This window comes from Macrobrachium nipponense, chromosome 32, assembly GCF_015104395.2.
Source record: "Macrobrachium nipponense isolate FS-2020 chromosome 32, ASM1510439v2, whole genome shotgun sequence".
In the NCBI taxonomy this organism is placed as follows: Eukaryota; Metazoa; Arthropoda; class Malacostraca; order Decapoda; family Palaemonidae; genus Macrobrachium; species Macrobrachium nipponense.
The window spans coordinates 9,225,478-9,239,364 of record NC_061094.1 but is presented as its reverse complement, the minus strand read 5'-3'; the positions used below and the strand labels follow the sequence as shown (position 1 = coordinate 9,239,364).

General features: G+C 39.0%; 1 protein-coding gene across 1 annotated transcript in view; it reads left to right on the top strand.

The window, feature by feature from the left end:
• Positions 1-13,887, top strand: part of LOC135207207 (uncharacterized) — a 63,229-nt gene that overhangs the window by 42,320 nt on the left and 7,022 nt on the right. Inside the window, exons 7-9 of the mRNA XM_064238810.1 lie at positions 2,518-2,627; positions 5,835-6,073; positions 6,259-6,370. Coding sequence (XP_064094880.1) covers positions 2,518-2,627; positions 5,835-6,073; positions 6,259-6,370 — 461 coding nt within the window. The remainder of the gene's footprint in view (positions 1-2,517; positions 2,628-5,834; positions 6,074-6,258; positions 6,371-13,887) is intronic.

Below are 13,887 nucleotides of genomic sequence, written 5' to 3'. Positions count from 1 at the left end.
TTACCTAAGATTATTGTGTGGAAGAGAGGATGAGTAACTAGGCTGGTCTCTTTTCTCTTTTTTCCTATCGTCTTCCTGTGGGCAGGTTGAAGAACAGATGCGTCATACGCTGGAACTGGTCTGATATGGGTGAGTGCCGTGGCCATACTGCATTGCTTTTTTGGTTTGTATTCCATGCTATAGACAAATCTGCTTCTCGGTAGCATTTACTCCTCTCTCTAGCAAGGGGAGGGAGGACTGGTGACAAGCCCCTTGTGGCCTACATGTTTGTTGCTTGAACAGGGGGAGTTATCTTAGTCTTCCATGAATGCAATGAATCTGGACATGTATCATTGTGTTTAATCCCAGAGGGCTGAGTGTTTAGATATTTGCATATCTATTCTCTCCCAGGCTCCAGCCCCCTTCTTTAGGACTCAAACTTCTAAGAAGGATGGTCAGGTGGGCTGAACCCCCAGTCAGTTCAGGGTACTTGTACCTCCCTCCAAGTATAAGTCTATCCTATTGGTATGACCGAAGGTTTGTTCTGCGTATGAACAAATGATGAATTTTTAACCAATTTGTATTTTTCATAGCTAACAAACCTGAGGGCTTAACATTGATTGCCCACCTCTAGCCACCCCTCTCATATCCTGGGATGGAAGAAAGACTAGTGTGTCACAGGTTTCCAAGTGCGGTCGGTAACCAGCCTCAAACTCGTACACACGAGTCGCCAGATGATACAGATTCCTTGCATTACAATCTTTGATTGTTTTTAATTGGTTTCTAGTGGGCACTAGGAGATTATCCTAATGTTAAGACCTCAGGTTTGTTAGCCATTAGAAATACAAATTGATAATCGTACATACGTTTTCCCTGCACCTACTACACGTCGGATGAGGATCCCTCGACACCGAAGTTAGGAATCTAGAACATGGAAAGCCACTGACTCCTGGGCATTTCCTTTGTCTCCTCTTCGAAACGGCAGACGATCCCGATGTTGAGGCAAAATTCTCCATCATACCACTTATACACTCTTCACTCACACTGAGCACACTCGGAGAAAGAAAAGGTAATAAGAAATGAAAAAAGAAATGGATAAAAAACGGGCAAACTGAAAAACTGGCTTTAAATCAGATAGACAGTAACACGTCTTATCTTAAAGGCGGTAGGAAAATAACTGGTGGGTCACAGGTAGCCGTGGGCATTCTGGGTATACATGCCCCATGACCTGGTATAGATGCCAATAGTCCCTGGATCTCACAAGTGTAATTTTAATTCTACCGGTTTCCAGCTTGGCGCTAGTAAATCCTAATGTTAAGACCGAAGGTTTGTTAGTTATGAAAAATACAAATTAGTTACAAATTTGGTATATTTTACTCCCCAACCCTCTGGATGCCCTCCTGGATTGCCCCACTTCAGGCTGAACCTCCCTGAAGGGAACTTTTAGAGCAAGGCCACCACCTGTATTGTAGAATTGTTACATCTCTGGTAGATTCTCACTCAAGCCCTAAATGTTGATTTTTTTATAACTAAAGAACATGATTTTTGTACATACCAGTGAATCTTGGGGGCTACTCCCATCTATCATCTGTGTACTTATTTGATCTTCAGTAGGGTACAACAGCATGGGTATGTAGTATAAACACAAGGCAGAAGTAGTTGCTTAGCTAGATGGAGCAGGTGTGTTTTTGTAGGATAATGGTGTGACTGAGATTAGGTTGCACTGAATAATGCATTTTATAAAAAAAAAAAATCATTTTTTTTTAATTAATATTTTTAATGACTATGGAGTCTCAGCCATTCTAAGATGACTGGCTCCACTTGACACTACATACTGCCCTTGGTGATTGAGTGTCCCAGCCTTGACACTTGAGAAGACACTGCATCTCCAAGTGCCCAGTTACTGGAATCAAGAGGGCGAATACATTGTCTCCAGGGCTATTATATAGGATGTAGTGTACAACTTTTAAGTGGCATGCTTATCAATTTTCATACATAAATTTGTCAATGTTGTGAAAATTTTTGTAAACGACGTTTGGATTGAATTAGTATTTCTTGGAAATTTACAAGAATTTTGCCTGCTTTACGAATCATAATGCATATACAGAAAACATATTTTCATAACCAATGATCATAGTTATTCCACACAAGATTTCATGTCATTTTTATATAAATACCACCTTTTTTTTGTGCCAAAACTTGCTGGGCTGACTTTTAATAACTTTTTATTGTCAATTATGTTATTAGTAAATATCCTCAAAATTTCCATGGTCTTTATCTTCAGTTTAACATCTAAACTAAACTGTTGTTTACTGTTGACATTAATGGTATCCTTCCTTAAGTTTTACTTTATCTTGAGCTAAATGTTGAATGCAGATACTCTTGGTTTAATTTTATCCTTGTTGTTTGTTATGTTTTCCTGTTTTGTAGTATACTAATGCATTACGTACGTATTCTTTATTTTTGTACAGTATAAAATTATTTTAGTTGGAACCTACTGATCTGAAGTTGTAATACATAGTTATTGTTTCATTTCAGGAATACTGCTTAAGATCACCAATCTTAAGTTTAGTTCTAGACTTACTAAGCCTTGGCTACTATCATCACCCATTGATAGAAATTGTTACTTCCGCAGAATTTCTCAGCCAGTAAGTATAATATGATTTTTTAAAGTACAGTAATCTAAGCTGTGGAAAATTTCACATCTACCCAAGGATTTTGGTTTAGTGTGTGTGATGAGTTTAAGGCAAATACATTTTGAAGCTAATGTGCCCGTCTTTGTCTTGATGATTATTGCTTACAGTGATCTGCGATACAAAAGGGCTTCTGTGAAATTCCACCATTATTGTCTTGTACTTTATTTTCCACAAATCTCCATTCATCCTTAGCCACAATTCTCATACTTCTAATCCAAGCAGGTCTGGGTCTTTCAACTCTCTCTTTCTCATACACATGGAACTTCCTTAGGGGTGCATGCTACAAGGATTCATATCCATATACCAGGACAGATTGGTACCAGAATTATAGTCACTTTTGTATGTGGATTCATTCTACTTTATTTCCAAATCTCTTTCAGTCTGCCCATTGTTTGATTGACCCTTCTTTAGTCTTTACTAAATATCAACACAAGAGAACTTTTGCTCCTAACTATTTGAGATTCAGCCTCATTAATCCTTTGTCAATCTAATGTTTTTCATCCTGTTGTGTATACTCAGTCCTTTTTACAATGCAATTTTACCAAAGTTATATCTCCTAGTAGGTCAGAGAATAAAAAAATGTTGGCAGTCCCAATGGGAGGATATTTTAACTAACCAAAAAATGCACAATATCACGTTATCAGTGTAGTGTCCCCTTGGTCATATATGTACATGCCAAGGAGATAGGAAACGATGTTGTGCAGATTGAAGATTGGTCATACAAGACTCACTCATGGGTTCTTGATGTCCCGTGAAAATCCTCCATTTTGTGATGACTGTAATGTGCCCTTGACTGAGACATTTTCTGGTTGAATGTCCCAGACTGGGAATTTGAGACATAGGTTCCTGTCTTGGGGATGTGATAGAGGAGGTAATTTTATCCTATCTACAATTCTTGGAAAGGATTGTAATATAGATTAGTTATATATCTATGTGGGAGGCAGGCCTCCTCAACAAAATTTAGATTATATATAGAATATCTATCTATGTAAGAATTTTTATATCTGAACAAATATATTTTTAGATTTTTTATATGAAATTAATTTTAGATTTAATTTTTGTTCTATCTAAATTTATTTTGGTGTCAATAACTTAGATGTTGTGATGCCAGTTTTTAACAGACATAATCAATCAATCAAACCTCAGTTGCCTGTATGTATTAAGCCACATCCAAACGGTCGAGCTTTGCCCGACGAACTTTCTCGATGTGACATCAGAAGCAGGAAAAGTCAGAACCTTATCCACTGTTTCTCCACTTCTGATGTCACATCAAGCAGAGTTGTATGTCGAGCGTGTGGACAGGCCTTTATATGCATGCAACTGCAACCCACTCAAATATATACATGGAACAGCAGCCTATCACTATGCATGTATAGTATACAGTGAATAAAAATCCTTCAGTTTGGTATGCGATGCTGCATGGTTGGAGGGACACAATGGTACCCCGTTAACATTTCACATAGCACAATGATACATAGCACACTGATAAAGTTTTAGACTTTGGATTAAAAAACTGGGGTAATCACATTCAGGGAGGAAGTTATGGGAGAGCAAAATGGTATGGCTAGGATAGGGCTCTTCTTCTATGGAGATCTCACAGCTGTTATTGGCTTAAAGGCAATATAATATACAACAACATTTTGTTTATTGCTTGTAAGTGGTTGAACGACATGCATCACGACTACATCGTAGAAGTTTCATTGCTGGGAGAGCAGTTTTTTTCTTGGGACCTTTTTTTGACTGTTATTAGCTCCTAAGCCGCAATCATATATGTACAGTGTCATATATGTACAGTGGCTGATAGAGATGCATCATGACTGCATCACTGAAGTTTTGTGCTCCCTTGGCTGTTTGTGAAAACACCAGTGCACCACACTGCCATTTCCATTTCTCAAGTCCATCCCTTGTAAGCAGTTTCAGCGTTGTTCACAATTGTGATAGAGAAAAAATTTTAGTCATTAGTTTTTAAAATATATTTTTACAGTATTCTTTACACTTACAGTATACTTCACAGTTTGGTTTTTGTTTTTGTAGTGAATTTTACTTGATAGTTTACAGTACCCTACTACAGTGGTATGTCTTTTTCTTTTCCATGCATTTTTCCTTTGATATTGTGTATCTCAATGCTTGTGGACAGTGCTGTATGCAATGTTGTTTCTTGTTTATAAGCATATACAGCACAATACTATGTAGTGACAAAATAGGAAAAAAAGGATTTTGAAATTGCAGTTTTTCGACCATATACGGGGAGGCAGGACAGTATCTTTAAATGGCTGTTATCAGTAAGGGCCTAGAATATTTTATTGGAGGTAATTGAGATATTACTGTACTGTACTTCTGTTTTTCACAGATTTATTTTGAGTCCCATCTTTCTAGATATATAATGTATTTCTAGGTACATGATATGCAAGCTATGTAAATTATGTGGTGTTTTGAATTTTAAAACACCATAATTTGCATATTCTAAGTCTGACAAGTTTCTATCATTACTCTAATGTACTTTCCCTTGTATCTTCTTCATCATAAATTCTCTGCGAAGAGCAAACAGTAAAGGGTAAACAATATGTATTGCTTTTGTTGCTCCTCAATATTTATTTTCATCTACCTCATTCATGGATTCTAATTTCAATGAGCCTTATATAGTTCTTACATTTTTAAGATAATCTTGCAATAACTTTAGTATTGGTCTGTGAGTGCTGTCAAATAAATACCTTTATGTAATCAATGAAAGCGATCAGAAGGTGATTTTTCCATTCCAAACACTACTGCTCAGTGTCTCAACATGACAAATTTTCTAAGACAATTTGTATTTTTCATAGCTACAAACCTTAGGTCTTAACAATAGGATCATTTCTAGCGCCTAGCTGGATCCGGACCAAATCTTGCATATCATAATGATGGACCAAATTAAAAATATTTTTCATGTTTCTAAAATATAAAAGGGATTTTACCAGTAGTAATCTCCTCCCAACCCCTCCAGTTGGTTTCTGTGTGGCAGCCAAGGACAGTTGTGACATTAAGTAAAGGCTACTCACTGCTCAAGATCTCTATTCTCAAGTGACATTGCACAGTTTCAAGCATTGTAGCAAAAGTAAAATAAGAAGTTTGTATTCGGGGAACATGAAAATTACACATTTTATATTTTTCAATTTGTTACAGATATGTAGTCAACTTCCCTAAAAGTCATCTTACAAGCAGACAGCTACTTCAGTTAAATCAGGTTTTATCACTGGATGGAGAAGTATCACTTCGTGTCCCAGATGAATTTTTGAAGGATGCCAACAACACATTGGAAGATAATTCTGAAGAATCTGATCTTAAGAGTAGACTTCACCTGATTTTGAAAGACCCTGAGTGTGTTGCATCAGGGGTGCTTACAGATGATGATCTCTACATAGGTTTGTAGATCCTCACTTTTCACTAAGAAAAAAAAAACTTTCCAAAGAATTTTCCAAAGAATTTTGCCCTTGTTCAATATTAGCAAGAGTGCTTAAACTTATTACAGCCATTGCACTCAACATTCATGAAAAACATTAGTTTATTATGACTCAGACTTCTGAAATAGTTTTTTTTATTTTTCCAGACCATCTTATTGCCATGGATGAGGAAGGTAAACCTATGAAGATTTGCCAAAACATGTCTACAGAAGGATTTACGAGATTGTCAGACTTAGATATACCTGAAAGCTATAAAAGGTATGGAAAATTAACAGTTACCTTTGCTATTGAGTTCTATGTTACAAGCCATGTCAAATTTCAGATTACTACAATACTTGGAGTGTGAGCTTGTTTGACCAATGATTCCTTTTAATATGGAAAATTAAAAGACAAACTTATAAATTACACTATTTTGCTAAGTCAGAGACAGTAAGTAGATCATATTGCTACTCATGATGAGCAGAGTGGTAATTGAAGATAGATAACAAGTTGAATTTTGTTGAAACCCATGAGTCAGTGGTGCACTATATGATTTGTTGTCCCATACATACAAGCTACAGTTAGTTTTAGTAGGTAGAACGATAACAACCACCAGATTAGTAGGAACATTGAGAGATGAAAAATTATGCATAGAAAGAAACATCAAGAAACAAAAAACCAAACATATCATCCTGTGCTCAGGCAGCAGCAAGATTCCCCATGTCCCCCACCAGATCTGTAACAACAGAGCACAAAATCTTTCAAGATATTGAAGAAATGAGGGTAAGGTTATAGTCCTTATCTAACCCTACTTGAACTTTTGGTGTTAAAAAGAGTGGGCAAAGGACACTGGAACTTGTTGATAGAGAACAAAAGTAGGAAATTCAAACACCATCCAATTATTTGAAGAATACTTACAAGGTCATAGAACTTCCCCACAATTATAGCTTTCTGAGAATAATGGAGAAACCAAGTTAGTGTCTTAAGTGTTTTTGCATGAAAGATCAGGTATTAGGCAGAAGGGTTGACATAAAAAAAAAAAATTCTACTTATGAGCAAGAAATTATGCGGATGGAAATGAACAGACTATTTTCCTTGTCTGAGCTATATCAGAATTTGCCAAAAAAACTGTATGGGCAATCCCAAGAGGTATTACTATAATCCTATGTATATCTGAATCTTATCTAACATTCACATAGCTAAAGTTTTAGCCATGTCTCATTCGGCAGTTGAGAAAAAGAAAAGGAAATGAAGGATTTTACCCAATTTACTGGCTTATTTAATCTTTCATTTTACCCTCCCTCTGGTAGGTATGGAGTGATTTCATTTTAAATGCTGCAGTAAGTTTTTTGCCACCATAATGTTAACACTGGTAGTACACTGTGCCAAAAAACTTTTGTTTTTTGAAGTATATGATTTTATAAAAGACAATTCCTGAAACTATAATTAAGGAATAATCAGTGTGGGAACTGATTATCTTTGAACAATATGATGGCCACAAAGTAACATAAGCAGTTGGCCAAATCGAGTCAGTTAGGAAATGGGAATCATCTTGTTAGAGATGTTTGTTCCAATTCGGGATAGGTAGTTAGGAACAGCTAGGCCTAGATAGAGAAGTAATGTTCCTGGTGAACATTCCTGACATACCCAACACCCTATTCTCCTACCCTTCTTCCTATCCTGTGATCATTCTCTCCAAGATCTTCCCTCTCTTTCCCAACCATTTCGAGTTGCAAAGTATAAGGGTGTTCAGACCCTTCTGCCTTCTGTGGAGAAGCTTTTGTTCCATAACCACATGAGAGGGTATGCAGAGTTCCCATCCAGTCAGGAGCCAGCCCTTGGAATGTCCTGTGTTAGTTCAGTATGTGTCAGAGAGAGCTGTACACCAGGTAATTAAGTCATGCCAATGGAAGGAGGATGGTACTTATCACCACTTACCTCTCAGTCACCACCATCCCTAACCTGTGTAGGAGAGTCATCCATGCATCTTCCGGCTCTTTCAGAGCCATAAGGCAATTTGATTTGTTGAGGGAAACTTATCTATATATATGTTTATATGTTGGTATATGTGATCCAGAATTGGAATTTGGGTTTTTGCATTATATCTGCTTAAATAACTTTGGGCAATTGAGTGTTGTATGGCTGCTCTCAATAATTGCATAAGACAATAAGATTAAAAATGTCTGGTTTTTACTTTCCTGTTTTCTTGATTTTATTTTGATCACTTTGTTACTTTCGCACAAGTAGCTTCTCTGAGTGTTTAGCCTTTATCTTTGAAACTTTTCATACCACAAGTGGTTAACCAGCATCTTTGTTTTCAATTATTTTTAATTCTCACAAGCACTTATGTTAATGCTTGTTTACATTGTATTGTGACAACACTATTTGAGGGAAATTATGATTTTGAGTGTATGCATACTTGGCTTTTTTTTTAACAGACATATATCAGTATTTAGACTATTGTAAATGCATTGAGATCAAACGAACTTATGAAGCAAAACAGAAAGGTTCTGTGTGGTGTTCCTTCAAGTAGTTGCAACCTCTTTCATTCCTTTTACTATAGTCCTATTCATATTCTTTCTTCCATTTTACTTTCCACCCTCTCCTAACAATTGTCTCAACATTATTTTCTGAGCTGAATGACCTCATAGGTCCCAGCCTTGCTTGGCCTTTAGCCTAAATTTCATATACCCCAATTCCTGTGCCAATGGCCAAGCCTTTAAGCACAAGAGAGAAGCAGTGTACCTAGTGAAAGGTAATCCCAAAAAATGCTTTCAGCATATAAACGTTGGAATTTATTTTTGTTATTCTAATGTCTTGACAGACTTGTGGATGGCATTAGCAAGATGTGTCTCATCTATTCATCCTGAAAAGGAGGGAACAATTGTGCCTTTTTTCTAGTAATGTCCCTCTAGTTAAATAATGCCTCTTGGGTATTTCACTTGCACATCTCAAGATTATTTAACTCTTAAGTTGGTCCAGGTTTTCATTGATGGCATGGGCAGAAAAGACCTCTTTTCAATTTGGCATGTTCTTCTGTCAGTGACTTCTTTAACTGTTCTTCATTCAAAGAGCATGCCTGAAACTCACCCACTACTACTGGTAAACTTGGCAATGCTTAGAAGCAAGTCCCTGGATGGTGGAGGCACTCAGGAAGGGTGCTTGATTTTCTTCCATCATATTTCTCTGGCAGTCAACAGTCATGCTACATTGAAAAAACATTTTTCCTGATCAGCAAACTAGCAATAATTTAACAAAGACTAAATTAAAGTTTATTGAGGATGAGGAGGTTAAGCACATTAATTCAAAGACAATCCTCTATAAGTAAAGTATATAATTATATTATATAATAGTAAACATGAAATATGATTAGTCGAACAACTCCGCATTATTTATAGTAGTGCATCTGCTGCCAACTAATATTTGAAGAAATAAAATACTTTAGAAACTACAGAAATTATACTTTTGATTAAATTAAAGCAAAAGTATGACAAGCTCATCACTAACACTAGGTAAGCCAGGACTAGAGTGCTCTAAAGATGGCAATATACAAAATTAATTTATGTAGCTACAAGAAACTATTAGCTATGACAAAAATTTTAAGCAAAATCAGTTGGTTTGTTTTCAGTACCATAGTTTTTAAGTTCTGAGCCCTGATCTTTGACTTGAGCAAGGCACTACAGGTATTCACCACCTGTAGCCAGGTTTCATCACTTCTGTGAGTCAGAAGTTCTCCTTTACTTGGCGGGTTGGCTAGTCCTGACCAGATTTCTGGAAGAAATCTTGAGGCCTTAAGGTTTAATACTCAACCTTGCTATGAAGCTGGGAATATATTGATGAATATTCAAAATTATTCATAGTTCCATACCAGATGAAAGACTATCTGAGAATGAAGGTACTCTTGAGTTTTGGGACTCTTCCGTCTGAGAAATGAGTAAATTCATCTCTTAGGATTTTTGTAGTTTCTATCTCTAGAGGCCTTGCCAACCAAGAAACTTGTCATTTATAGGACACAAGTCTTTGCCAAAGAAATTTGTCCCCTTTTCCCAATTGAGAATAAGAACAATTTCTTCCATTGAAGGGAGAGATGTAGATATTCTTAGTCAAAATTCCATCAGTTATCTAAAAAGAACTAAATTGGTGGAAGAACAAACCAATGTGAGAAGCTCAGACCTGGTGGTGTATGCATCAGAAGTAGAATGGCTCTGTTTTAGGGAACCTAGATGTCTTTTCATTAGTCAAAAAGGCAAGTGATCTCCATATAAGCAGTCAAGAACTACTGCCTGGTTGGAAGAGTCTCTGCAAACAAAAGACAGTACAATGGTCATAACTCAAGAAGTGGGAGAGGAACAAGTTCATGCTGACCATGAAATTCTGTTAGTCAATCTAAGAACATATTTTCAGTGCCACAGTTTGTTCTAGGTAAGTACAACATTTTGGCAGATCAGTTGAACAGGAAAGGCCAGAAATTACTCACAGAATGATAGCTACATCCACAAGTTTGTCTTGACTTGTAGAAGCTGTAAGGCTCGACAGACATGGATATGTTTGTGACTATCCCAACAAACAGCTTATGTATTGCTTTCCCTACCGAGACCCTCATACTTGGGCAGTGGATGCAATGCTGACTTCCTTGTCCAATCTAGGCTTGGGTAGAAGCAGTAGACAATGAAGGGTCGGTCGCATAAGGCTGAGGCAGAGCAGCCATATGCAGAGTATCAAAAGATGAGGTAAAAACGGACGTAGACATACGGCCAAACATCACAGCCAGTACACAGGCAGTCATCACAGATATCTCTGGGGAAGTCATACATGTACAAGGTAATGACACAGCAGAAGGAACATTCCCAGTAAAAGCGGATGCGAGATGGCACTCCATCAGATGAGAAAGTAGTTCCCCCAACTGCAGTTCTCTGAAAAGGCCTTGAGTCGACCAATACTCACGTATTGTAGAGCCATCTATGTCCAAATATTGCAAATGTGTAGTCTACATCTACTACAAGTTGTGTGAGATCTACTACAAGTTGTGGGAGGACCAGTTTCAAAGAAGCTTGGTATCGAAAGCAAGGGTTGTTGGCTACATCAGGGCACTTCCTTTGCTTTTTAGTACTAATCTTTGGTAAATCATGGGTTTGCATGATGAATAAGGAAATAAACACAAAAATGATATTGTAATGATACAATTAAGTTTGTTCATACTTACCTGGCAGATATATATAATAGCTGTATTTTCCGAAGTCCGACAGAAATTAAAAAACTTACGACACACGTAGTGGGAGTCAGGTGGTTAGTACCCATTCCCGCCGCTGGGAGGCGGGTATCAGGAATCATTCCCATTTTCTATTCATAATTTTTATTTCCACTGTCTCCTGAGGGGAGGTGGGTGGGTACTTAATTATATATATCTGCCAGGTAAGTATGAACAAACTTAATTGTATCATTACAATATCATTTTGTTCATGAAACTTACCTGTCAGATATATATATAGCTGAATCCCACCTTTGGTGGTGGGAGTAGACAGAATAGAAGATTTTAGGAAACATATATATGCAGATAAATGATATCTTGATTCCTTACCTGTTAGCATAGCTGACTTCGTGGTTACTGCCGCGTAAGTCTGCTTGTACTATTAGAGTTGCCAGCGAGGTAGAGACCTATATAGCTGGTGCACTCAAGATGATCTGTCAACGGGGGCGTGACCACGATGTGACTAGACCATTGACCATACAATGAGGGCAACGAAGTAAAAAACCACCTGGCCTAGTCTACCAAAGGTATACCACTAAACTAGACTAAAGAAGGGAGATCCGCCTCGGGCGGTCAACCCCACAACCAAAAAACACACACAATTAAAAGCTCATCTAACCACTAAAGGAAAGGATGAGTGCTACCTCCTGCCCCCAAAACAGTGTCTGCAGCGACGTATGGTCCAAGCGACGAGCAATGTTCGTATGTCGCTTTCACCTCCCGCAGGTAGTGTGAAGCGAACACCGAGTTGCTCCGCCAATATGTGGCACTCAAAATGTCACTGAGTGCCTATTATTTCTGTGAAAGGCTATCGAGGTCGAAATAGCCCTCACCTCGTGGGCATTCACTTTCAAAAGCTTCATGTCACTATCACTACATGTGGAATGAGCTTCCTTAATGGTGTCTCTCAAGAAGAAAGAAAGCGCGTTCTTTGACATGGGAAGATCGGGCTTCTTAACCGAGCACCACAAGCTGCCCGAAGGTCCTCTACAGTCCTTCGTTCTGTCTAAATAGAATTTGAGAGCCCTGACAGGGCACAGGACTCTCTCTGGCTCATTACCCACGATCTCTGTCAAACCCTTGATTTCAAATGTCTTGGGCCAAGGGTTGGACGGGTTTTCGTTCTTTGCTAAGAACATAGGGTTTAAAGAACAAACCGTATCAGAGTTCTTAAACCCAACATGCTTGCTTATAGCCTGGATCTCACTAACTCTCTTCGCCGTCGCCAGAGCAGTTAGAAAAAGTGTCTTCCTTGTAAGGTTTCTAAGCGAAGCTAAGTTGAGAGGTTCAAAATTACTGGACATCAAAAACTTTAGAACAATGTCTAAATTCCAAGAAGGGACTCTTGGTTGAGGTACCTTCGAAGTCTCGAAAGACTTAAGAAGATCATGAAGGTCTCTGTTGTTGGCTAAGTCCAGTCCTCTATGCCTAAAGACTACAGAAAGCACACTTCTGTAGCCTTTTATCGTAGGCACCGCTAAGCGAACTTCATTTCTCAAGTAGAGAAGGAAGTCTGCGATCTGGCTCACAGAGGTAGAGGTGGAGGAAATGTCTTTCTTCCTGCACCAGCTCCGGAAACAGCCCACTTGGATTGGTATACGGCAATAGAAGAAGGTCTTCTTGCCGTTGCGATTGCTTTCGCCACTGGTCTTGAAAAACCCCTCGCTCTGGCCAACATTCTGGATAGTCTGAACGCAGTCAAACTCAGAGCGGGGAGGTTTTTGTGATACCTCTCGAAGTGGGGCTGTTTGAGTAGATCTATCCTTGGAGGCAGAGTCCTCGGAAAGTCTACAAGAAAGGACATGACCTCTGTGAACCAGTCGGTCGCTGGCCAGAAGGGGGCGATGAGAGTCATCCTCGTTCCCTCTGATGCCGCGAATTTTTCTTATTACTTCCCCTAGGATCTTGAACGGGGGAAAGGCATATCGTCTAGTCCCGTCCAGTCCCAAAGAAGGGCGTCTACTGCTACTGCTCCTGGGTCTAGAACTGGTGAGCAGTACAGCGGGAGTCTCGTTGTCCTGGAAGTTGCGAAGATGTCTACGAGAGGACATCCCCATAATTTCCACAACCTCTGGCATATTTCCTGATGAAGGGTCCACTCCGTCGGCAGAAGTTGACCTTGTCGACTGAGCAGATCTGCACGGACGTTTTCTACCCCTGATATGAATCTCGTCAGTATAGAGACGTCGTGTGCCTTCGCCCATAACAGGATCTCCTTTGCAAGGAAGAACAGGGATCGAGAGTGGGTTCCTCCCTGTTTCTTGAGGTATGCCAGGGCTGTGGTGTTGTCCGAGTTGATCTGCACCACATTGCCGGAGACTTCGTTCTGAAAGAACTGGAGCGCCAGATGAACTGCTGCCAGCTCCTTGAGGTTTATGTGCCAGGACACCTGTTCCCCTCTCCAGGTGCCTGACACTTCCTTCCCCCCCAGTGTTGCTCCCCACCCCGTGGAAGACGCGTCGGAAAACAACACTAGGTCGGGGTTCTGAAGCTTGAGGGAAAGACCCTCTGCGAGCTTCAAAGGGTCGGTCCACCATCTTAGGTGTTC